General features: G+C 37.5%; 1 protein-coding gene across 6 annotated transcripts in view; it reads right to left on the bottom strand.

Moving 5' to 3' along the window:
- Nucleotides 1-25,435, bottom strand: part of TMEM245 (transmembrane protein 245) — a 105,007-nt gene that overhangs the window by 62,587 nt on the left and 16,985 nt on the right. The window contains exons 4-8 of one of the 6 annotated variants that reach the window (XM_032240293.1): nt 16,638-16,754; nt 13,763-13,993; nt 10,627-10,796; nt 9,439-9,462; nt 4,212-4,316 (exon numbers count right to left, since the gene is read on the bottom strand). In XM_032240293.1, the coding sequence (XP_032096184.1) occupies nt 4,212-4,316; nt 9,439-9,462; nt 10,627-10,796; nt 13,763-13,993; nt 16,638-16,754 (647 nt within the window). Of the gene's footprint in view, nt 1-4,211; nt 4,317-9,438; nt 9,463-10,626; nt 10,797-13,762; nt 13,997-16,637; nt 16,755-25,435 lie in introns of all 6 variants that reach the window. The other 5 variants (XM_032240292.1, XM_032240296.1, XM_032240295.1 and 2 more) reach the window with 5 other exon arrangements.

The following is a 25,435-nucleotide window of genomic DNA, read 5'->3' on the forward strand; positions in this document are numbered from 1 at the left end:
TGGCACAGCTCAACGAAGCCTCCACCTCCCAGGCTCAAATGATCTTCCCACCTTAGCATTGTAAGCAGCTGGAACTACAGGCATACACCACAATACCCAGCTAATTTTTTATATTGTTTTTGTAGAGACAGGGTCTCCTTATGGTCTCAAACTCCTGGGCTCAAGCAATCCTCCTGCCTCAGTCACCCAAAATGCTGAGATTACAGATATGAGCCAACACACGTGGCCTCCATAAGTTTTTAGTATTTTTGAAATAAAATTTTGGTTTTCTTTTAAACATGGGATAAGACAGGGTTTCACTATATTGCCTAGACTGGTCTTGAACTTACAGCCTAAGTGATCCTCCTGCCTCATCTTCCCGAGTAGTTGAGATTACAGGTGTGTACCACTGTGCCTTGCCTAGTATTTCCAAATTTATTGAACATATTGTTTATTCTGGTGAGTATTCCATGTTTTCTTGAAAATAATGTAATTTCTAATTGTTAATTAGGTCAAGTTGACTGACAGCATTTTTTGGTGTTTCATTTTTGGTTTTGCTTCTTTTGAGACAAGGTGTTGCTGTCACCCAGGCTGGAGTGCAGTGGCACAATCACAGCACTGCAGCTTCAACCTCCCAGGATCAAGCAATCCTCCCATCTCAGCCTCTCAAGCAGCTGGGACTACAGGCTTAAGCCACCATGCCCAACTAATTTTTTCTATTCTTTGTAGAGATGGGGTTTTGTCATGTTGCCCACGTTGATCTTAAACTCCTGAACTCAAGGAATCCACCCGCCTCAGCTTCCCAAAGTCCTGGGATTAGAGGCATAAGCTACTACACCCAGACGACTGACAGGGTTTTAAAAAGCTTCTAAATATCCTGATTATATTCTAACTACTTATTCCCTCAATTATTGCAAGGAGTGTTGAATCCTGAACTATAATCACAGATTTGTCTATTTCTCCTTTCAATTCTGAATGTTTGATTTGATGTATTCTAGAACTCCGTTGTTAAGAGCACATACATTTATAACTGTTATGGCAATATTAACTGTTATCCATATGAAAAGTCCTTCTTTGCCTCTAGTAATATTTCTTTTTGACAATCTATTTTGTCTGATAATATATAATCAACTGCACATATTTTCTGTTGTAAATTTGCAAGTATATGTGTTTTAATATTTCTACTATCAACATTTCTGTGACTTTGAATTTAAAGTGTGTCTCTAACAGATACCACTTAATTGGCACTTGCTATATCCAGTCTGACAATCTCTGCTTTTTGACTGTTTAGTTGTTTCTCGTGTAACTTAAGTATTGTCATGATCAGGTTTAGGTCTGCTGTTTTGCTACTTGCTTTCTGCTTGTCCCATCTTTTTTGTTCCTCTGTTCTTGCTGCACTCCCTTTTATGTTCAGCCAATTTTAGTTCCCCTAAACCTTAAGCTATTTATTGCCTGCTGTTTAACTTAACTGAATATTATCTCATCTTTTATCACAATATACTTCAAGTTAATGTTGACTTATATCCACTAAAATATTTTAAGAACTTCATACCAGCCCTCCCCTTGGTGCTATGGTTTTATATATACATAGCTCATCTACGTATGTTATAAAGGCCACAACAGTGTTTCCATTTTTCTTTAAATAGGCACATTTGTTTAAATAAATTAAAAGAAGACAGGGGAAAATACAGCCCACATATTTTCCAAGTGCTTTCATTCCTTTCTTTGGATCCAGATTACTTCTGGAGTCATTTATCTTCACCCTGAAGGAATTCTGTTAGCATTCCATATAAGTGCAGGTCTGCTAACAACAAATTCAGTATCTATTTATCTAGAAACGTTTTCATTTTGCCTTTACTTTGAAAGAAGATTTTCACTGACCATAAAAGTACTGTTTGACAGAGATTTTCCCCATGACTTTAAATATGTCACTCCAATGTCTTTTAGTCTTTCCTGTGTATAAGAGAATCAAGTCACTAAGTGTATGCTTCCCCTGTTTGTGATGTTTAATTTTTCTCTTGCTTCCTTTCAGATTTTCTTTTTATCTGTCTTTTGGCAGTTTGATGATGATGTATCTAGGTATGGTTCTGTGTTTGCGTATGCTTATTCTACTGAAGGTTTGTTGAACTTCTTGGATCTCTTAATGTTTTTCACCAAACATGGAAAATTTTTTAGCAGTATTTCTTCAAATAATTTTTTCCACTTTTTTCTCTTCCTCTTCTCATCTTCTGGGATGCCTACTACATGTCTGCTAGAACGTCTGCTATTGTGCCACAGGTGTCTGAGGCTCTGCTCATTTCTAGTTGGACTTGACACCAAAAACACAGGCAACGAAGGCAAAAACAGACAAATGGAACTACATTAAACCTAAACACATCTGTGCATCAAAGAACACTTCCTTCAAGAAAAGCTGCAGGTTTTTGCTACCCATGCAAGAATGCCACCTGTTTTTACCTGTAAAGAAAAAGTACCTGTTTTTACCAGCTACAGTAGCAGCTTTTCATCAACGAATGCTTTCCTAGTTGTTGCCTACCTGGTCATTTTCTAATGCCTTTAAACGGCGTTTTTTAATAATTTTATGCTGTTTTTTTTCTTGATTCTGTGGAAAGGAATCGCCTGACATCCTCACCCTGCTATTATCCCAGGACATATTAGTAAGGTGGAGCCAAAAAGGATTTTCTGACAAACTGGATGTGGATACAAAACAAAGACAGTAGTCAAAGATGATCCTGAGGCTTTCCATTTGAGCAAGCAGAAGAATGGAGCTGTCCCTGAAGACTATGAGAAGAACAGACAAGCAGAGGAAGGTCTGGAATTCAGTTTCTGACATGTTACATTTGAGTTGTCTATTAAACATTCAAGTAGATACTGTCATGGAAGTTTTAGAGAATTACAGCTTTATTGGCTGGGAGAATGAATTAGATAACTAATAAGGGTCCCTCAAAAGGTCAGTTTGCATGAATTCTACACCAGAAAGAAATGGTTCAGTAATATTTGTTATCAAAGTTCAGAGAAACAAAAGCTTACTGAAGCAGGCGATGAACAAAGAAAAAGGACTTAAAAGATAAAACTGAGATGGCCAGGCAAAAGGCACTATGCAAAGGGACAAAGAAAGAAAAGTAGAATAGAAGTGTAGGAGAGAGGAGAAAGGAAAATGAAAGACCATATCAATGAAACCTTTCTCTAATGAAAGAACTAGAACGGAAGATTGCACAGTAGCAGGTTTAGGCAAAATATGACAAAAACAAAACCTCTAAGTAAGTCTGCAGAGTATATGTAAGTGACTATATATAATTAATACCCAAAGAACAGATAGGAACCATACAGAGACTGAAACGGAAGTACTAGAAGAGGAGGTTTTTAGAAGCAAATGAGAAGACAGTTGGAGGGTGTACTGAAGCTGAGACTAAGAATAGGACTTCCAAGCGGAGACGCCACTTAAGAAATAATGCAATTCTTTAGCAAATTGGTTAATTAGATTATCTAACAATTATAGCTACTAACATGTCTCTATGAGACTAAAGGTATAAAAAAATTTGTATCCATGTTTCACATAAGCTTTAGCAATTCCTTGAAGCAACATACCAAAATCTGGGCTGTGGAGTTCAACACAGTTCAGATAAAATAAAAATTGAAATGTACCATAAAAGTGGGGGGAAAAAACTTGTAAGACTTGATAACCCTTAAAAAAAATAGTGAGAGATATCACTATAAAGATAACATTTTAGGTGTGCTTTACAGAATAATTTTCATTGATGAGATTAAAATGGGAAGAGGAAATGTAAGCTGGAAGGTCCTGGAAAGTGAGAAATCAAGGTGCTATGGTATGTATCAGCAGAAGAATCAATGCGACAAGGAAAGAAGGTGCTAATCAGCAAATTCTGATCCTGTGAAGAGTACTAACTAGATTAGGATTCCTGACACCAGGTCCTGATTCTCCTATTAATTTTTTTTAAAAAAGTGGGTTGTTCTTCATTATCTCATTTTTTTCATTTGTATTTACTCCTGAGGGTTTTGATGATAAAATAAAAATGCATGTAAAAGAGGTCTGAAAAGGAAACACACTACGCAAATTCATGGCAAAATTAGTAACATACAAATCATAAATGCTTTAGCTATTGTACATACTTGTAAGTCAACATTTTCCATGCTGCTTCTATTAGCATCTTATCCAGACTACGATTCTAACAATTAAGGGTTTATTAATGAGAATAGTAATTGTTATACTCTACCTTTGCAGTCAGGAGTAGGGCTAAAAGAAGAGTTCCTATCACTAACAAAAATATGATGAAAATGCTAATTATTTTATCTAACATCTTCTCCAACCAGATGATCATCTGCATAAAAATGAAAAAGAGAATTACTTTAAAGTACTTTAAAAATATATACACTCAATTATCATAAAAACAAAACAGGATCTTCCGCATAGCAAAGCAAACTATGGCATAATAATTAAAGCAATAAAAGCTGTAAGCAACTTTAGAAACTTCACAGTACTCTTCACTGCTGTTGTTATACAGTTTATTACTGTCATAGCTAAGAAAAAGACAGTCAATTTCAACATAACCCATAACTATGTTCGAATTCTCAAACTGTAGGTTATCTATGTTTCAAATTGTAATTTATAACCTGGTAAGTATTCTAAACAAAATATTAACAATCTGTTAGCTGACCTAAAATCTCATGAAGCTGTACCAACAGTTTAGCAAATATACATGGCTTTAGCAAAAGTATGCCTTTAATAATAAAGGCATAGCCTTAAAAATGCAAATAAAATTGGGGCAAATTAAAGGAGGAGCTGCATTCAAAATACTTTTTCCATTTGATATCATTATAATTACAAAGGCAGTAATTTTAAAAATCTAATGTTAAGGCAATGATAAATAACAAATTAAAAATAACAGTTGCCCGAGGAGTGAGGGGTTGCAAGGTGAATGCACAATCAAGGAAGGGCACAAAACAGGCTTCAGGTTAATTTGTTTTATTAATCGGGCAGTCGTTAGTAGATAAATGCATATTCTTTACATCTTTTCATGTTTCAAATGTTTCATAATACATAAAATGCTTTTTAAAATCTGATATTCTACTTGAAGTTTCTATTCTTCTGAAAACATAAGCTTTATGACACAATTAAATTGATACAAATATAAAAGTCAATGTAGTAGCTGTTCCTTAATCAATAATTAAAATTGTGCTTTCCCTAAATACTGACATTCTGTCTTGCTATAACTTCCCTCATCTTTCACAACCACAAATAATCCTACATTTTAAACAACTTGTGTTTTCAGAATACATACTTGATTGCGAGAATGCCTGTCATGCAAAGCTACCACCTAACATTTCAAAACTGCTTTTAACTATATGAATAACTGCTGAAACACCACAGTGCACCCCTCAACCCCAGCATGAACAACAGCATTGCTAAATAAGTTATTCTTAATTATAATCTAAAGTTATTCTTATTCTTAATTTAAATCTGATTTATGCTCTCCAAATGGTGAATTAAACAACCAAAAATAAAGAATGTTGGTTAAAAAAACAACATGACTTCTGCAGCATTTACTTTCACTCAATGTTTATGAGCTTGTGCTCCCCTGCCCCCCTGCCTTATCTGTTTTTCATCAAGGACACTGTCACTAAGAGATGGATGCTAAAGTGAACTCAAAGATAAAGTTAATCTTTAATCTTGACAATTACAGCTGCAAACAGAAGAGTTAATTTTCAGTGCATGCTACCAAAGCATCAAACACAATGCAGAAACTAAAAAAAAAAAAAAAAAAGGAATAACAGGTTTCTAAGATATGGAAGGTCAGATGTCATATTTTGAGGTTAAATTCTAAAATCAGTGAAACTGAAAACTTTCACAATCAGAAACCAAATGAAAAACTAGCTCTTGAGGCAGCTTCCTGAGGAAAGAGCTAGGTTTGTATCACTCCTCTTTATATCTCCAAAATCCTAAGTGCTTGGCACGTGGTAAGTATTCAATCACTATGCATTTGAATAACCAAGCATAAATAACTTCAGAATTAAGACTAGATTTGTATTCACAAATTACAATTTCTGAAAATAATGTTGGAGCCTCTATTTTTTTAATCAGAAAAGTCACATCCTGAAATATATTTTTGAATGTAAATAATACTCTATTTAGAAACATGTTTGAGTATTTTTAACATATAAAACATAGAATATTCAAAAATATATTATGTACATTGACATTATAATATCAAATTTTTAAGTTTTCAGTTAGGGTAAAATTTTTCTATCACAAGCCATAAAGGTTGAAAAGAATTCAGAGTCACCTAAATAAAAATGTACATCCAAGGGACGACAGTGAAGGTTGGATGTTTCACTGAAATTTAAAATCAACAAAATTAAGATGCTCAAAAAAGAAACTAAGAAGTTGTTGTTGTGTTCGTCACATGTGGCCAGTTAAGTTAGCTGAGAACAGAACAAGAAGGGAGAAGGTAAGAGAGAGGAAAGAGTGGGAAGAAGAAACAGAGACTAAGACTTATTAAAGAAGAAAAGGAAACAGAGAAGGTCAAGAAAAAAAAGTGTGGGCAGGGGGAGTTGGTACATAAAACTAAGGATCAAAAGAGGAAGAAAACCAAAGAGGATAAAAAACGTGGATGGAGGAAAAGAAGAACCAACTCCTTGAAAGACTGAATAGAACAAGACTCACAAAGAAACACCAAAGAGAAACACAAAGAGGAAGCAATAAATGGAGAATGGGACCAAAAGCTAAAGGTGATATCTCACCAGGGTGATCCTGTCCCATGTTCTGCTTCAGGCAAAGGACACAAAACCACCTGCCTTTACATGGAAATTGCACAAAGTCTGTAAATTTCCCCAATGTTTCTATGCTGAAAGACTGAGAAGTGACTTTAATTTTTAAGGCTTATTTTTCTAAAAGAGAAGAGAAATAATTTTAAAATGGCAATCTGAATGTTTCAAATGTGAATGAAGGGCATGCATTTTTTAAATTTAGAGATGTCAGTACATTTATAGTTACACCAAAAGACACTCTAAAACTTCTACACTAACTGGCCTTATTTATCAAGCTATTAAGGAAGTATTCCACTACTGAGTTTTTCTTCTCTTACATTATTCTGGGCCTATAAATTTTCATTTTGCTTTGTTTTTAAACAAAATTCCACTTGGGTACAAATAATCAATACTAAGAAATAAAACAAAGCCAGGCACAGTGGCTCACACATGCAATCCTAACACTTTGGGAGGCTGAGGAGGGCTGATCACTTGAGCTCAGGAGTTCAAGACCAGCCTGGGCAACATAGCAAAACCCCATCTCTACTAAAAATACAGAAACAACAACAACAAAAAACAGGCATGGTGATGCACACCTGTGGTCCCAGCTCCTTGGGAGGCTGAGGTGAGGGGACTGCTTCGGCCTGGGAGGTGGACGTTGTAGGGAGCTAGGATCACGTCACTGCACAGCCTACAATCTGTTTTAAGTTAAAAATAAACATTACAGTATGTGGACAGAGCAAGATCCTGTCTCAGATTTTAAAAAAAGGCAAGAAAAGAAATAAAACAATTAACTCTTTTGAGAAATAGGTTACATTTCAATTAACCATGATGTGTGCTCTCTCACCCTCTCTTCTCTTGAATTGGCTTCCTAATTCACTCCACTTGAAATTTTTACATAACAAAATTACCCAGTGCTGCAATTTTCTGACTCTGAGATGTAATGTAATAAAATAGTTCTCAACTTATGAATTTCCTTTCTTAAAATACACCCACTCAAAATCTCAGAGTTACTCTAACTTTACACCAATACTTTATTATGTTACATGGAATCATCAAAGAAATGAAAAAAGTTACTTGATCGTAGAGATACTTTAAAACGAACTCAATGATTCAGTTATGAATTAGGCTCATAAATTAGGTAATCTAATTCATTTAGTCCACCAAAGTTAAATCAAATTAAATCCAATGAATTTAGTTCTCCTTTCCCCCATCTCTTGAAGGCAATTTCATTTCAATATAACACAAATTGGAGAAAAGTGCAAAACCATCTACTTTGATAGCTTGAGCCCAGGAGTTCACAGTTGCAGTGAGCTATTATTGTGCCACTGCACTCCAGCCTGAGCAACAGAGCAAGACTCCATCTCTAAAAAACAATTAAAACAAATAAAAATTTTTTTAGAAACCACCTTCTTTGATCAAAATTTTAAAACATGACTTATATTTGTACATCATTTGCCAGGATTGAACTCACTTGCCCATACTAGTTTTATAGGGAATTGAGATATACACAGCCATGTGAGAGTGTGGGGGTGCTTATTTTACACAAGGTTTCTTTTCAACCAAAGTTCAAAACATTAGGCATTGTCTCCCCTCTCCTCCATTTCAACAGAAAAAAATAAAATCCTAATCCCATTCAAAAGTCTCATTTTGATCTATTTTCAAGAAGGCCTGATATAATATTTCTAAGGAACACTAACATATATAGTTTTATTATGTTTAAACACAACATATATAAATGATGTCATCGCTTGCTATCTGTCCTAGAGATTCATTGAAATTATTATTACTTTTTTTTTTTTTTTTTTTTTTTAAAGAAACAGGGTCTTGCTGTCACCCAGGCTGGAATGCAACGTGCAATCACTGCTCACTACAACCTAGAATTCCTGAGCTCAAACAATCCTCCTGCCTTAGCCTACTGGGTAGTTAGGACTACAAGTGTGTGCCACCATGCCTGGTAATTTGATTCATTACAATTAATTCGAACATTACAATATGTGGACTATATGCCAAGGTTCAGCATTCCTAATATGTCTGGATTAGCCATTATTAAATTTATTAAAAGTATACCTATTATAATTCCAATCATGTGAAGCATTTATCATAAACGCAACCTCATACCTTGGAGAAAACACAAAATTCGATGTCACAGGCGATGACTACAATCTGTTTTAAGTTAAAAATAAATCTTGAAATACTAGTTATTTAAAAAAAGATAATATATTAAATTATCAGCCAATGAAACCATACAAATATTTCACAGATTTGTCTTTTTAAAAACTTCCTGTGCCATTTATTTTAAAAAGTAGCAAATAGAGAGTTCTCTCTTACCCTTATAATAACCATTGCCTAATGTGCTTTCACACACCAAAGGAGACTAGAATATCAGGCTGAGCCACATTTACAGAACTTAAAGGAATGAAAATCATTTACAGTAGAGAAAAGGACTACGAGACAGAACTTCTTACAAACACTTGAGCAAGAAGATACCACCCATATCCTACACAGCCTTTGCTGAGTTTTCAGCAAATTATACTGTGATAGTATTCATGCTTCATGACCTTCCATAGCTTATAATTAAAACTTTGAAAACAGAAACTTAGTTTGACACCTGGACAGAAACACAGAGTGAGAAAGGAGATACAGGGGCTGTTACAGAATTCAATAGTAAAAATCAACATCTGGGTGTTCATTTACCTTCTTATTTAGCCAGTGCCAGAGCTTGAGGATAGGGGGTAAGGTGAGAAAGAGAAGATAAGAACAGTGGAATATCATTAGAGAATGCAATCATAGTATGAAAAGAAATGAAAAGGAAAGCATGAGAAGGAAACTGTCCCAGACAAAGGAAAAACTAGGGGTGGAAAAACTGTAATACATCAAAGTTTTAAAATCAAGAGAATGTAGTACTCCTTTAAGATATACAACGATTAGAAATGATGATAACCGCACCTCTGTTGGGAATCCAACAACTAAAAATATATAAACCCCCCCCAGCATGCTCGTAGGCTTAGAGTCTTCACGCCTTTGCACTGCTCCATCTGCTTGCCCTTCTGGCCGTGTCTACCTAAGAAACTCCTGCCCGTGCTTCAAACTTACTCCAGTATCACTTCCTCTGCTCTCCTTCCCTTTCTCATGACCCTATCAACAGTGAGTCATTTCCTACTCAGTGCTGCCACTGTATCCCATACGCATTTTCATACACAAATTCCTAACACTTACACAGAGCGTACTAGGTACCAGGCATTGACCTAGGGATTGTACATATATTACCTCATTTAATCCTTACCATCATTCTGAGGTAGGTGCTACTGTACCCATTTCACTAGTACAGAAACAAGGCCCAGAAAGGTTAAGGAATTTTATGGATTCATACTCCATGCTCTTTAACCACTAAGGCTCCAAATCTAACCACCATCTCTGAATATTTATAAATTGCTGTCTTTCCCCAGTAAACAAGGCTTCTGTATCTGGTTTTCTATGACTCATCTGATTTTCTGTAGGACTTAATACAGTATCTGACATATGGGTATTACCATAAAGATATTCACTAAACTGAACCACTACCTAGCTCCATAATTTTAGGCAAATCACTTAACCTCTTTGGATTTCAATTTAGTCCTAATACAATGAGGGAATTAAATAATAATATCCAAATCATAAGATCCATTTCTCCCACTTTTATGAGGAAAAAATACTTACACAAGCCTTATTTAAAGTAAACCCATCTTATCCTTATGTAAATCATAATTCTAAACATTAAACCTTTCATCATAGATATTAAATGGGTTATCAACAATTACAATATAAACACCATGGAATGGAAGATTTCAAACCATGAAATACATTAACTCCGTTAAGACAGCCCAAGTCCTTAAAATACAATACCTTGCTATCAACTTTTAACAAGAATTTTCCAAGCCCAACAATGGGCCAAGGCGCGAGAGCTCCCTGCCGCTCCTTCAGGAAGCTTTCTATAATACCCCACCACACATGGTAGTGTTTCTCCAGGAAGTCCACAACTCCAAAGTGAATGACAAGCTTTTTCAGTATCCAGACTAAAAGAAGATAAAAAAAAATACATATATAAATAAAATGTAGATTAAAAAGTTGTAACATGAAAAGATTCCTTAATTTCACATGAACTTTCTGAAACAGCAAAGCTAGTGTTAAAATAAAAATCAATGTTAAAAAGTAAGGTGGGATTCAAAGTATGCCAAAGAGATGGAATAGGACCAAGTAACTTTTCAAACCACCTCACTTGCCTATATATATTACCTTCTTCGCAAAGTCTAAACCCCTGAAGGAGTCGGGGGTTATTTTACAGCCCATATAAACATAAAATACTCTTATCGTGAAGATTTCAGTGACTACAATTCTGGCTCCTCAGATACTCCCCCTTCCTAAGTAAAGAATATAAACAACTGACACTTCCTCATCTCCTTGGCTTTTACAGGTGCTCTTGTCAAATGTTCTTCTTTTCCTTAGGTGTTTGTTATTTAGTGACCAGAAAAGTATAAGGTATTCCATATGCATCATGATTTTGTACCAATGCAGGGTATTGTTCCTGATTCCCCGTTTGATGCTGATCTCAACATCTAAACAGATGCCAGGGTTCAGATGTCGAGAGCAGCATCAAATGGGGAATCAGTACGTTGAGTACTAGCAGGGCTGCTACAAATGGCCCAAGGCTGTGCACTGCAACTTCAGTGGGGACCACTCTCAGACCACACTGTCTCCTCCTGGAGTTGGGCAGTGCAATGACCCTTCAAGTAGAGGTCAAGCTTCCTGTTAGAAGCCAACTAAGAAGGTGGCAGGGCAAGAAGGAAGTGTTATTTAACTGTGAGTCTTACCTTGAAGTTTGGACCCTGGATCTCGATCACTATATAATTTGCCTGCCTCTAGAGATTTCTGTTCTTAGCTCTGGCCTTACAACGTAAAGGTACACAATTTGCTACACTGAACCATGAGTTCAGTGTTACACACCAGTTCAACAACTCCTTCCTTATCATTTTTAAATCCCTAGAAAGGCCCTAGAAGAAATTCTATAGTTTCAGTAAGTCCAGGGTAATTACAAGCTGTAGAAAAGCCTTTAGGGGCCACCTTATTCACAGCCTGCTCTCCCAGGATCATGTCAAACTCCTATGATGACCAGGTTAAGCTATGACTAAAAAAAATGAAATTCCTGCTAACAAACTTCAAGGAAAAGAGAGTTGCAACACCCTTTCACATAGTTTGCCATCATAATGAAATTATCTGAAAAATCATCAAAAATTGAAATCATCAAAAAAGTACAGAACAAGCCAGTAGAGCAATTTAAACTGTTTTACTCAGTTTAACAGAAAGCATGACCATGGAATCGGCTTTGTGACTTGCTTAATTAAAACTATATCTTGTTCCAACTGCCTAACAGAAGTTCTATTTGAGGACACAAGAAGCAGATACAGGCCGGGCACAGTGGCTCACACCTACAATCCCAGCACTTTGGGAAACTGAGGTGGGAGGATTGCTTGCATGAGCCTGGGAGATCGAGGCATCAGTTAGCCATGTTTGTGCCACTGCACTCCAGCCTGGGTGATAAAGTGACACACTGTCTCCAAAAAAAAAAAAAAAAAAAACAACCAAGATACAAACTTCAACCATTTTTATATTGTATACTTCCTGAGGACATGCACCACTATAGAATGCTCTGGTCATAATAAGTGTTAAAAAAAAAAAAAAAATGCCTATTTAACTAACTATCCAATGTAGTGAGGAAAAATAAAAATGAGTGATGAAAGCTAATGATCTAGAAGGTAAATAGGACAATAAGTTTAGACTTGTAAACTATGGTGGAGAACAGCTTCCAAAAATCAGATTACATTTTAATCAACAGTGAAAAACCTTGACATAGGAAATGAGGAATAATCAATGCAGGAGGTACTTGGATAGCAAAATCCACAGCAGCCACTAAGGACATAATAAATTTGGCACAGAATATGGCTGCCATAAGAAGAAAGCCCAGTAATCAGGAAAAGTATTAAGTAAACGATGTTTCTACAATGCACCTGTCAGAGAAAAGGCTTCCTTACTTTTTTTATTCTTAGAAGAAAGACAGTTTTAGAGAGAATCAAAACAATAGTGGTGGGCCTCAAATTACGGCAGCATTAAGATACAAAGACCTGATTCAATAGAATATGGAAAACTATGATTCCATTTTGATGTAACACATATAATACATACATATAGACATGTAATTCAATTTTTCTGCCAAACAAATCGCAAGACTTTGCATCCATATATTTCTCAAAGCCTACATTTCCTCTGAATTAAAAAGGCAATGTAAAATATGCTTCCCTAAGAGTAGCTCTCAAAAATAATTCAATCTCAGCTGGGCACGGTGGCTCACTCCTGTAATCCCAGAACTTTGGGAAGCAGAGGTGGGCGGATGACTTCAGGTTAGGATTTGAGACCAGCCTGGCCAACATGGTGAAACCCTGTCTCTACTAAAAATACAAATTAGCCAGGTGTGGTGGCACAGCCCTGTAGTCCCAGCAACTCAGGAGGCTGAAGCAGGAGAACTGCTTGAACCCAGAAGGCAGAGGTTGCAGTGAGCCAAGATTGTGCCACTGCAATCCAACCTGGGCAACAGAGCAAGACTCCATCTCAAAAAAAAAAAAAAAAAAAAAAAAAAAAAAAAAATCATTTGATCTTCAAATTTCAAAACACAGATGGTCGTTAACATTCTCCTCCACAGAATCATGGATGGCTAAACAGTCAAATCTCTACATGGAGCTACTAATCTCAAATACCACATGAAATTTTAAGAGGCTAAATACATTTTTGAGCTTAAAAGTAAAATATTAAAGATGTATCAAGGTAATACATTAACAAAATGGTGTTTGTATACTATTTAAATGCAAACATAAGATTGTTTTACTTTGCAAGACAGTAAATTTAACTCAAATATTAAAATCCAAAGTAAAAAAAAATAAGAAAACAATCTTCAAAGACGAGACGAGATCATACTTAACCAGATAACAACCTGCAATCGGCACTGGCAGCAACTGCACGATCCACAAGTTCAACCAGATCTGCACGACGACAATGGCCCAGACCAGAGACACGAAGTAGATGTCACTAGTTTTCTTCTTTCTAAGAAACGTTCCTATTTCGGGCCTTCGTCTGCCCAGAGTGGGTGAAGGGGAAGTGGGTGAAGGGGAGGAGGGTGAAGGGGAGGTAGATAATGTTGGAGGGGATTCTTCCCTGTCCACTGCTTCTGAAAAGAGAAAGAAAAACACCACACACCGTATTAGTCCACATGAGGAAACAGGAATACAGAGCCACTTGTTAGGCCAGCCTGTTTCAGGCCTTCAAAATGTGCTGATATGGTATGATTACACTGGGTTAAAAAACACAAAAATATTTGAATCTATGTTTGCATATGCACTGAAAAACATGTGGAGAATTACAATGCCAACGGTGCTTAATCTAGGAAGAATAAGTTAGTTGGTGATAGAACTGGGAGTCATTAAAACAAAATACATGACAAAGTAGCTAAGAATTATAATTATCCCATAAAAGTTATTCAAACTATTTACAGAAACGACTGCTAACATATACTAGAGCTTCTATATTTAAAAATCCCTCTTAATAGAACTTTCGATTAGATGTATGTATATGTATTTCTGACACAAGAAAGCTTTTCGGCGTTATATCATCTAAAATGGAACCAATTAATCTTACAAGAACCCAAGGCTTTCAAACAGATAGAAGATACAAAAAATGAATGAGATATAAAAACAATGACAGATTTCTGGGGTAACGATTTTCTTTTTTTTTTTTTTTTTTTTTTTTTTGAGACGGAGTTTCACTCATGTTACCCAGCCTGGAGTGCAATGGCGCAATCTCGGCTCACCGCAACCTCCGCCTCCTGGGTTCAGGCAATTCTCCTGCCTCAGCCTCCTGAGTAGCTGGGATTACAGGCACGCACCACCATGCCCAGCTAATTTTTTGTATTTTTAGTAGAGACGGGGTTTCACCATGTTGACCAGGATGGTCTCGATCTCTTGATCTCGTGATCCACCCGCCTCGGCCTCCCAAAGTGCTGGGATTACAGGCTTGAGCCACCACGCCTGGCCTACGATTTTCAAATAAAGGAAACCATACTGGATTATTTCATATGAGGCACTGTTTTCTAACAATGCAACTATTATGCTACATTTTACTATACAATGCTATTATTTCTATCTCCTAGTTTTAATAAGATATACCATATACATCAGAAATCATATAACTCTTAAAGTAGTATTAGTCTATATATACCTAATGAAAATTACTAAGATCCTAAAAATTGCATTTTGCCTTCCATTAGAAAAAAATGTTAATAACAAAGCATGTCATCATACAGATCTGGTTGAACCTATAGATTGTTAATTACAAAAGTATCATACATCAGAAAGTCTAGAAAAAAGAAAAGAAATAAGAACTCCCATAATCCGAACCTCACATTTTCCCCATGGTCTTTTACATAGTTGTAGCATGTTCCACTTATCCTTTCTCATTCTTTCTCTTCAGCTGAAAGTCAGCTCCACCAGAGCGAAGACCTTGCCTGTTTTGTTCTCCCTCCACTGAATTCCTGGCACATACAATAGTATCTAATATATAGGAGGTGCTCACTAAGTATTTGAATGAATGACTTCCCTGGGGTTTAATAATTTTCATAAGCAAATTTCATACCACACAGTAGTCCACTAAGTGCTATATCATAATTTCCTTAGGGTTTTTAATGTTAAATGTTCAGCTATGAGTAAATTTTTACTACTGAGATCACTTGCACCCTGGTAAGTCAGCTCACCTCATTAGGACCAACATTCCACCCTTAAGTTCAGGGCTAAAGCCCAAGCTAGTTAACAGATGCTTTTGTTTGACTTTGCTCTGAGTATTGGTCTAATTTGGGAATTTCATGTTGGTAGGTGTGACAGATACTTGGAAGAGTAAGTCCAAAACCAAAACCTCATTTCCTCTCCACTTTGGAAACATGATTCCATATGCAAGAAAAATAAAGTGTTCCTACTATACCAAATTCCTTTCTCTTAGCTGACATTTCTAAAGTCAGTTCTTCAAGGAGAATTCACTCTAAATATTCCCTAACTCCAAATACCTCTGGCCCTAATGGACCTCTCAGCACAGACCGAGGTGGCCTTTGACATTCCTGAACTCTGCAAGAGTACAGCATGACTCTACAGCCGATATAAATCAAATCTACATACTGGATTCCTCCGGAGCCTACAACTCCCAAAGCCAGGCCACATGGGACAATGAATCCAAAACAACCAGGGAGGTCTGTTTTAGGGGTCAATGTATTAACATATGAAGCATGCAAACTTTTAGAGAAAGAATGCCAGAGAAATGAATGACTGCAAGAGAGAAAATAAAAGTCTTCCCCAAAAAAAGGGTTGGGGAAAGGGAACAAAAGAAAAAGCAAGAGGAAGAGACAGAGCAAAATAAAATCATGGAGGAGAACTGACAGTTGTAGAAGAAAGAAATGGAAAGTAAGAAGTCAAGATAAGATATGCATAAAGTGGGTGGAAATGTGGGAAAGGTAAATGGAGACTGAGAAAAGGAAAACAAAGGAAAAAAAGCAATGAAGAACAAAAGAAAAATAAGAAAAGCCTTTTTAAAAAGGAAGGAACAAAGAACCAAGATAAGACACTCAAGAAGGTAAATAATGAAATGTATTTAAAAAGTGATATATGAGTACAAAGATGAGAGGGAAAAGGGTATAAAAATAAGAACCAAAAAGAATACATGAAGGATCAGCAGAAGTAGCATTTTGTGATGCTAGTGTCCAAAATTTTACATTCTATTGACATTTTATTTTCCAGAATAACCTTGAATGTCACCAGAACATCAGTCACCTGCAGGCTGAGTGGAGAGCTGGTCTTCACTGCTTGATTCATACCCTGTGATAGAGATGGCCAAGTTTGCCAGAGTAGAAGCTGCCATGGAGATAACCTGCCCTGGTAACTCTGCCCCTGTAAAAGAAGCATCCATTTTCAAAACTTTTTAATGTAAGAAATAATGGCTGCAAATTTAAACACAGTCCAAAGTTTTCAATGACAACAAAACAAAATGGTTAATACTGACCCACTGAATCAGTGCTTCTTCACCAAGGAAGAATCCTTAAGAATCAACATGAAAGTGTGCCAAAAAAGCAAATTCCTGGACTTTCTGAATACCTTCCCCCTTTGGGAACTTCATGCTGGTAGATGTGGCAGATACCGCACATGTAAATTTGGGGTGCCACACTTAACATCCGTTAACAAGCTGACTTTAACGCATTACTTCTACTGAAAAACACTGGCCACATCAAGTCTGTGAACTCCCTGATCTGACTGTATTAGGCTTGTTGTATGGCTAGGTCTCACCTTAGTATGAGATAGTCCACATTTGTTGATCAGAATAACAACATTCCACAAATGAGTATGCAAATATATGGGTATTATGCAAAACCATATAGATCTATAAATTACATAACTCAGTACAGGCAAAATCCACCACTTGAAAATCTAAAGGAACAAAATGACCTTGTTTCATGTTATATATTTCCATGTTAAATTCCTAACAAGTAGTACCAAGCTCAATCATTTGCACTATATCCAAGTAAAACATTCACTGGCAAAGGAGGCCTGTCAACCTTTAATCTTCTACAACAGACAAGGAAGACTAGCTCACACAGCATCAGGTTCTAGCACACTTTCTTGCTATTAGACTGGAGAGCTAAAACAACTGTATTTCTTGGATTCCCTTGCAACTAAGGTCTCACATGTGACATAGTTTGTACCAAGTAGGTACACCTGTGCAAGACTTGAGAGCCTGGAGTGGCACTCTGTAATCAGGAAGCCACGCAGCTCTCATGTCAAACTCAGTTGATCAGAAAGACATATGGTTTTTCCACAGCAACTTAGCAGAAGTTCCAATGGTTCTGATGTCTGGTCTCTAACTTCATGGCAGGCAGCAGCAGCCATGGCCCTCTGCACAAACAGTCCTTCAGTGTCACTGAGCATTTCTTCTGACTGCATTGCTTCCACCTCTGTTAGATTCCAAGATCAGTTGTCTGGTCTTGCCAGAAATTCTATGTGCAAAAATTGTAAATGTTAACCAATACCTCCTACTATTTAAACTACCTGGAGTAGATTCTATTGTCCACAACCAAGAAAGTGGCAATTCCTAGTCTCCAAGTCATACACCCACATTCATACAACTGAGACAATACTTTTGGTAGGCCAAGACCGGTATGGCAACACAGGATTCTGCCACACCAAAGAAAAGAGCCATGCCCCTTCAGAAGGCTGATGAATTTAAGCTCCAAATTAACTCCACATACTCAAATATCCAAAGCTGGCCCTCTCCCAGAAAGCAGTAAGCCAGAGCCTGGGGTGGCTCTTTGGTAGATTCAAATATCAGGATAAGAGTACTAACCTTGCTCAATCATACCCTGTCCCTCCTCTAATACTAATAAATGCTCCTGTGACCTGAAAGAGTTTGGTTTTAGATATGATATCGTACCTCTCAATATGAGAGAAATTCAAACTCATGATCTGAAAGGAAAGCATAAGTTAGATTTCTGGATTAGGACCTTATTCTCCTGGCCTATGTATCCAGAGTGCTTCTGAAATACTAATAAGACAACAAAGGCTTAGAGAGAAAAACAGCGTCTTTCATGTCTTACATGTACTGTGTGCTGGGGATAAAGACACAGACCCTGCCCCAGGGAATCCTGTAAAAGATATGAATTAAAGAACCACACAAATAAACGTCGGTATACAAATTAGGGTTGCTATTAAAAAAAATCCCGAGTATCTTGTGACATCCTAACAACACCCTGGGCAAAAGGAAAGTTGTGAGAAGAACCCAGCATGTTAAAGAGAGTGAAAGAAGGTCATTGTGTCTGGAGGACAGACAAGCAAGAAACTGGTATCAAATAAACAAGGCTGGAGAGGTAAGCCAGATGATGCAGATCACAGAAGACCATATGAAGGACTTTAGTCTTTATTCTAAGAGGAAGAAGAAAGCACTGAAAACTTTCAAACAGGATAGTAGTCTTTTTCACTGACATTTTATTGAGATAAAAGTATACTCATATGCAGTTCTAAGAAATAATCCCAGTGTACCACCATTTGTCCAGTTTCCTGACACAAGATACAGAACAGCGTCATCACTACAAGGATCTCTCATGTTAACCTTTTATTACCACACTCAACTGCCTCCCATCCCTCCCACAACCCTGTAAATAAATAATCCATTTGAGATATAAGATGATGATTCTTGCTTGTCTGAAGAAAGACTAGAGGGGATCTATATTGGGTACAGGGAGATAAGTTGTTGCAGTACACAGGCAAGACGTGGCGCCAGCATGGTCTACAGTCACAACAGGGGAGACAGAGAAACTCGGCTGCATTAAAGAAACATGGGAGAGTCAAAGCAGGCCATACTTGGTAAGGAAGCAATAATGGGAATCAAAAAGACAAAGGTTTCCAAGTTTACAGACTATGGTTAGATAGAGAAAATGTAGCAGAACTGGATGAAGATTCTTGACATGTTACAGCTCTTTTTAGACTTCCAGACAGAGGTTCCACAAACACGCTGAGCACAGTGGCTCATGCCTATAATCCCAGCACCTTGGAAGTCGGAGAAGGATGGATAACCTGAGGTCAGGAGTTTGAGACCAGCCTGGCCAACAAGGCAAAAACCCATCTCTACTAAAAATACAAAATTTGCTGGGCAGTGGCGGGTGCCTGTAATCCCAGCTACTCAAGAGGCTGAAGGCAGAAGAATCACTTAAACACAGGAGGTAGAGGTTGCAGTGAGCTGAGATTGCACCAGAGCCGAGATCTCGCCACTGAGCTAAGATCACACCACTGCACTCCTGCCTAGGTGACAGAGTAAGACTTCGACTCAAAAAAAATAAGTTACACAAATAAACTGACTTACACCAGAGATGGGGCAAGACTTAGGTTTGCAGCAGTACACCCAGGGAAAATCTCTTATACCCCATTCAAGAGCAAAGTTTGGGAACAGCTAATGGCCTAGGATAGTACAATAGAAAAAGGAAAAACAAAAACAAAGATCTTTGGGTCAAAAAATTAAGAATGCTCTCTCACATAAGATTACAGACTAGTCAAGGGTCTTGAATTACTAAACTGGCCTCTTCAAAAGTAATTTAATTAAGTGGTACTCATCTTGAGACACTGTGAGTAAAGTAAGTCCCTTGATGGTTTTTGCAAAATAACAAGATCATTTGAAAGCTTTTCAAATAATGGACTTTCAGTTCAACTGCATTTTAACTTACATTTCTAAATACTTTCTAAGCATTCATTAACCAAATAGGTGACCAGGCTATATGCTGAGATAACAGACTAAGACCCTGGTCTCAAATCCAATCTGACACTCAAGAGCTAATGTAAAGTAAGTGTAGACTGTTAGGGGAGCAGTGTGGAAATCAAATCCATGCAGGGAGGTCTGGGGAGGAATTCCAAAGAAGCTGTCTGATAAGAATATTAAAAGATGCCATCCTTTAAATCAATTTAAACAAAAGTGAGCTAGATAAAGAAGACAGAACAGTTCTATCCTGGGGAGGAAGCTCCTAAGAAACTGGTGTCTTAGAGAGCAGGGGTAGAAAAGTGTTTCAGGAAGACAAAAAAGCAAGTGTGAAGACACAAAGGCAATAAAAAGCAGAGTGTCCTCTTCAAAGAACTCTAGGCAGTTCAATATAGCCGGAGGATAGCGTGAATGAGAAGAGGAGAGTGGCACAAGACATATGCAGAGTGGGGCAGGGACCCGGGCACAGAAGGTCTCATATTTACTATGAGGAGGCAGCACAATTCGGTGGGAAGCACAGGTGAGGAAAGAAGCATAGCTTTATTCTTCCTACTTGGATGACCATGGACAAGTTACTTAACATCAAGATGTCCCAGTCTCCTCATGTATAAAATGAGGCTTACATAAATTCATGTGAGAATAAAGTGAAACAATACATATAGAATGCTGGCCAGGCGCGGTGGCTCACACCTGTAACCACAGCACTTTGAGAAGCCAAGGCAGGTACATCACCTGACGCCAGGAGTTCCAGACCAGCCTGGCCAACATGGTGAAACCCCATCTCTACTAAAAATACAAAAAAATTAGCCGGGTGTGGTGGCGCACACCAGTAATCCCAGCTACTTGGGAGGCTGAGGCAGGAGAATCACTTAAACCTGGGAGATGGAGGCTTCAGTGGGCCAAGATGGCACCACTGCACTCCAGCCTGGGCAACAGAGTGAGACTCCGTCTCGAAAAATAAATAAATAAAATGCTTAGAACAATGCTGGGTATGTAGAAGTACTCAATAAATGTTAGCTATCATCATCATCATCATCATCAATATCAATCTACTGGCTTTGATAGTATAAACTAGAAGCAGAAGCCACTAACACTTCTGTACCTCTTTCTACTATATATTACAGTATAGCCATCTATCTTCCCTTAGTAGACATTTTTAGATCTCCCCACAGAGCTAAGTAAAATACCTTGCATCTAAAGAGTACGCACTGAAAGATTCGAGAAAAAGCTAAAACCAATCAATTAAATCTTCAAAACTGTGGCTTAAGGGATAACTCTCCAATCTGCTGATGGCACTAAAATATGCAGTAAATATGCAATAAAGCTTAGCTACATCAATGGAAACTGCAATATTTTTCTAGTTAATACACAAATGACTCAGCAAATTTTTCGAGCACCTCAAACTTCACAAAAGCATGAAAGGAGAAACACACAGAGAAAATCAACAAAGTGTTTGAAAATCATGGATATAAGACTTGGAAAACTACTTTTATCCAGCAAATCTGTATTTTAATGACTTCTGCCTTAGTGATACCCTTCAGCACTTCAAAAACCACAAGGAATTGGCCTGGAATCAGAGTCCAAAAAAAAACCCAGAAACAACAGTCCAGGCAGCGAGATGATAAACTGAACAGAAGAATGCCAGAACTGAGAATCTTGGCCAAGTCATGGTATTAGAATGGTATTAGATTAAAAAGCCACAGCTAAAAATAGGCACATCAACAAGGGAACATAATCTTGGGACTCAAAGACTAAAAATAAAAGGAAAGTACATTCAAGGTTTCAGGTATCAATCTACCTAGAGACAGGGCCAGCATTAAGCAGAAGTCAAATAACAGGGATCTACACAAATCCAAACAAGCATGCTACTGACATTAGCAGCCTAGCACCAGGGGACAGAAACTCACAGTCCGGCACACAAGAAAGAGACCACAGGTGAGATAATATCTGTTAATACAACAACTCAACAATGAGAGACTAATTTTTTAAATAATCATGGGTAAATATACTTTGAATCCAGTCTAAATAAGGAGATACTTCTTGATCTACTCCATTCTTTCTCACAGGGATAGCAGCAGTTGCCAGAAATACAACAAATCATGCTTACTGGAAGGAGGTACTGTATACCAAATAAAACCTCCCTAGCCCGCAACGTTCCCTTTGAAGAAGGCTTCTGTTTCCATTACTAATGTGGAAAATACAACTCCCTCTCAATGGCTTCTAGTATCATGTCACAAGGGCCTGGAGATGGACCAGTAGAATTTTCTTCAGGCCTATTTAACTTACAGTTATCAGAACTGAGGGGTGGAAGAGGAGCAGTAAAAAATTTAGTTTGCTCCCTTTTTCCAATTTGGTCCTGACTAAACCAAACTTGTTCATTCACATTTCATTCTATCCCAAAACAAGTAAGGCAACTATAAGGATTCTTCTCTGCAAAGACCTGTCTAGTCATTTACAAACAATTACCAATGTCAGGAGAAACAGCACTCAGCTGTACTAGCTGGTACTTCTTAGGCTGGGTATCCCAGCTATTACAGTATAGATATAGCTGATGCTTGTTTCACTAACTTTTGAAGAAATTTCCTATACTCAGAGAAAATGGCTCTCTGAGCCTAAGTTTCTTCATTTGTAAAATAAGTATAACACCAATCTCACTAGACTGCTTTAAATAAATTAAGAGCATTTTTAAATAGTCTAACACAGCCTTGCATATAGGAGATAACAATGCTAGTGTCTCTCTTTCCTCGGATGCCAAGGAAACATACTGAAGATGGATTCCAGGTGCTATAGTTTGATTGTTTGTCCTCCAAAACTCATGTTAAATTTAATTGCCATTAGCACAGTATTAACAGGTGGGACCTTTAAGAGCTGTTTAGGCCATCAGGGCTCAGCTTCATGGGTAGGATTAATGTCATTATAAAAGGGTGAGGTTAGCCCCAGCCCTCTCACGTGATGACATAGCAACAAGACCCTCACCAGATGCCAGCACCTTGACATTGGACTTCTCAGCCTCCAAAACTGTGAGCCAATAAATTTCTGTTCATTGTAAGTTACCCAGTATGTGTTACTCTGTCATAGCAGCACGAAACAGACTAAGACATAAGGTTTCTATTAAATACAGTTTCTGGGATCCAAGAGGCAAGGGAGCTAGGTCAAGCAGTTGTTTTAAGTCAACAGGGCCAATGTGGAAAACTGAAGGAGCAATCAATTGCAACTGATGTGAGAAGGATGAGTAGTCAATACTTTTTCAGTATGATTGACACTTATTCAAAGAGCCTGGGGAGGGGAAAGAACATTGAGCTTAGGACAAGAATCTACATTTATTTATTATTATATTATTATTATTATTATTACTTTTAAGTCAGGGTCTCGCCTCTGTAGCGCAGGCTGGAGTACGGTGGCATGATTACTACTCACTGCAGCCTTGACCTCCTGGGCTCAAACAATCCTCCAGCTTCAGCCCTCCCAGTAGCTGGGAATACAGATACACACTACCACACCCAGCTAATTTTTAATTTTGTGTGTGTGTGTGTTTGTTTGTTTGTTTTTTGTAAACACAGGGTCTCACTATCTTGCCCAGGCTGGTCTTGAACTCCTGCACTCAGGCAATCCTCCTGCCTTGGCCTCATAAAATGATGGAATTATAGCATGAGCCATCATGCCTGGCCAAAGACCTAAGTTTAAATCTTAGCTCCACTAGTCACCTGTGTGACTGCAGGCTAGTCAGTTAATCTCTAGAACTAAATATCCTCATCTGTAAATGAAGCTACCACTTATTTTACAAAGGTTTATTTGTTTGGGTTCTGTTTTGTTTGCCTGTGGACTTGATAGCACATTTTAAAACAGTTAAAAGTTCTTGCCTCCTGACAGGCACTTAAATATTTTTCCCTTACATTATTTATCTTGAGCTTTTGGAAAATACTATGTTAGAACTTCTCAGATATAAGAGAAAAACCACCGACTAAGGCCCTTGGGTTCAGAAGGAACCACTGAAACTAACTCAGCAATGATCCACAAGAAGAGTTTTGTGAGGCTGAGGCGGGAGCATTGCTTGAGCCCAGGAGTTCAAGACTGCAGTGAGCTATGATCACACTCCACTGCACTCCAGCCTGGGCAATAGAGCGAGTCTCAAGTATCTAAAAACAAAATAAAATAAGAATAACAAATAAATAAATAGAAGAATATTCTGGGTCCAGGAACCAAATTCATACTTTGAATTCTGACGAAATCCAGTACTAATTCTGTAAGTCTAGTGAACCACAGATCATAAAAGTTTCTACAGCACAAAACCTTCAAAGCTCAGAAGACAGAGAGAAAGATACCTACACGAATGACTGGAAAACAAGAGCAAGTGCTACAAAGGGACATTGGAAATGACAAGGAAATAGTTGATGCACACATTTCGTGACAGTATACTAAAGCATTTCCTGTACCTACCTACATTACAGTGACATCTATAGCAGGAAACTTTAAGTAGAAGAGAAGGGCTGTCCCGTTACACACCAGATGGTTTGAGTTCTGATTCTTAAAAAGAAACAATGCTCTTAGGGACAAGAAGAAAAAAATACTCAAATTTAGGGAAAAAAAACACTTGGAAGATTTATTTTATGATGAGGATTATTTAGAAATCCAGAAAAGGATTCAAGATCAATAACCTATCTTGAAGCAGACTGAAATGAGAGAAAAAAACAAAAACAAAATTTCCAAATCTGCCCTCAACATTTATTTCTGTGTGTCTGTGATTTCTTTCCTTCTCATAGCCTGTAATACAAATAACAGCAATCTGGCTTGCATATCAACACATCACTATTCTAAGTTTATAGGTGGTAATCATAACCGACCATGGTCTCCTTTTTCCCCCTGCTCAAAACTTGGTCTTAGAAGTCTTATCCTTACAGTTTTCTGGCTGCCATCATCGGACGACTAGAATTTACACCGTGGAGAAAACCCAACCACAACCTACGTTTTAGACCTGCATTACTTATATTCTTAATAAGCTACTTACTTAGCCCTGGACAAAAGCAGTCTAAAGGGGAAACCATTCTGGGGTAAGGGGTAAAGGGTAATCAGAGCTGTCTGAATCACTTGCTATTAGGTGAAAGAAAACAAAGGAGATAAAACTAACCAGAGAAACAAGTGGAAACCGCCAAGCTTTCTACAGCAATTGCCAAAACAGGAAATTTACTTCCACTAGTCAGATATATAACCACAGAGTAACAGATTATAATCAGGAAGACAGGCTGAACAAAGAAAACTTAGACACCAAAATATAAAATAAAATAAAATCTTCCCTATTTTCCACTGTCAGAGAAATACATAATTAAAGTTACTTAGT

Source organism: Sapajus apella, unplaced genomic scaffold (assembly GCF_009761245.1).
Source record: "Sapajus apella isolate SASKATOON/1434 unplaced genomic scaffold, GSC_monkey_1.0 scaffold46, whole genome shotgun sequence".
Lineage (NCBI taxonomy): Eukaryota > Metazoa > Chordata > Mammalia > Primates > Cebidae > Sapajus > Sapajus apella.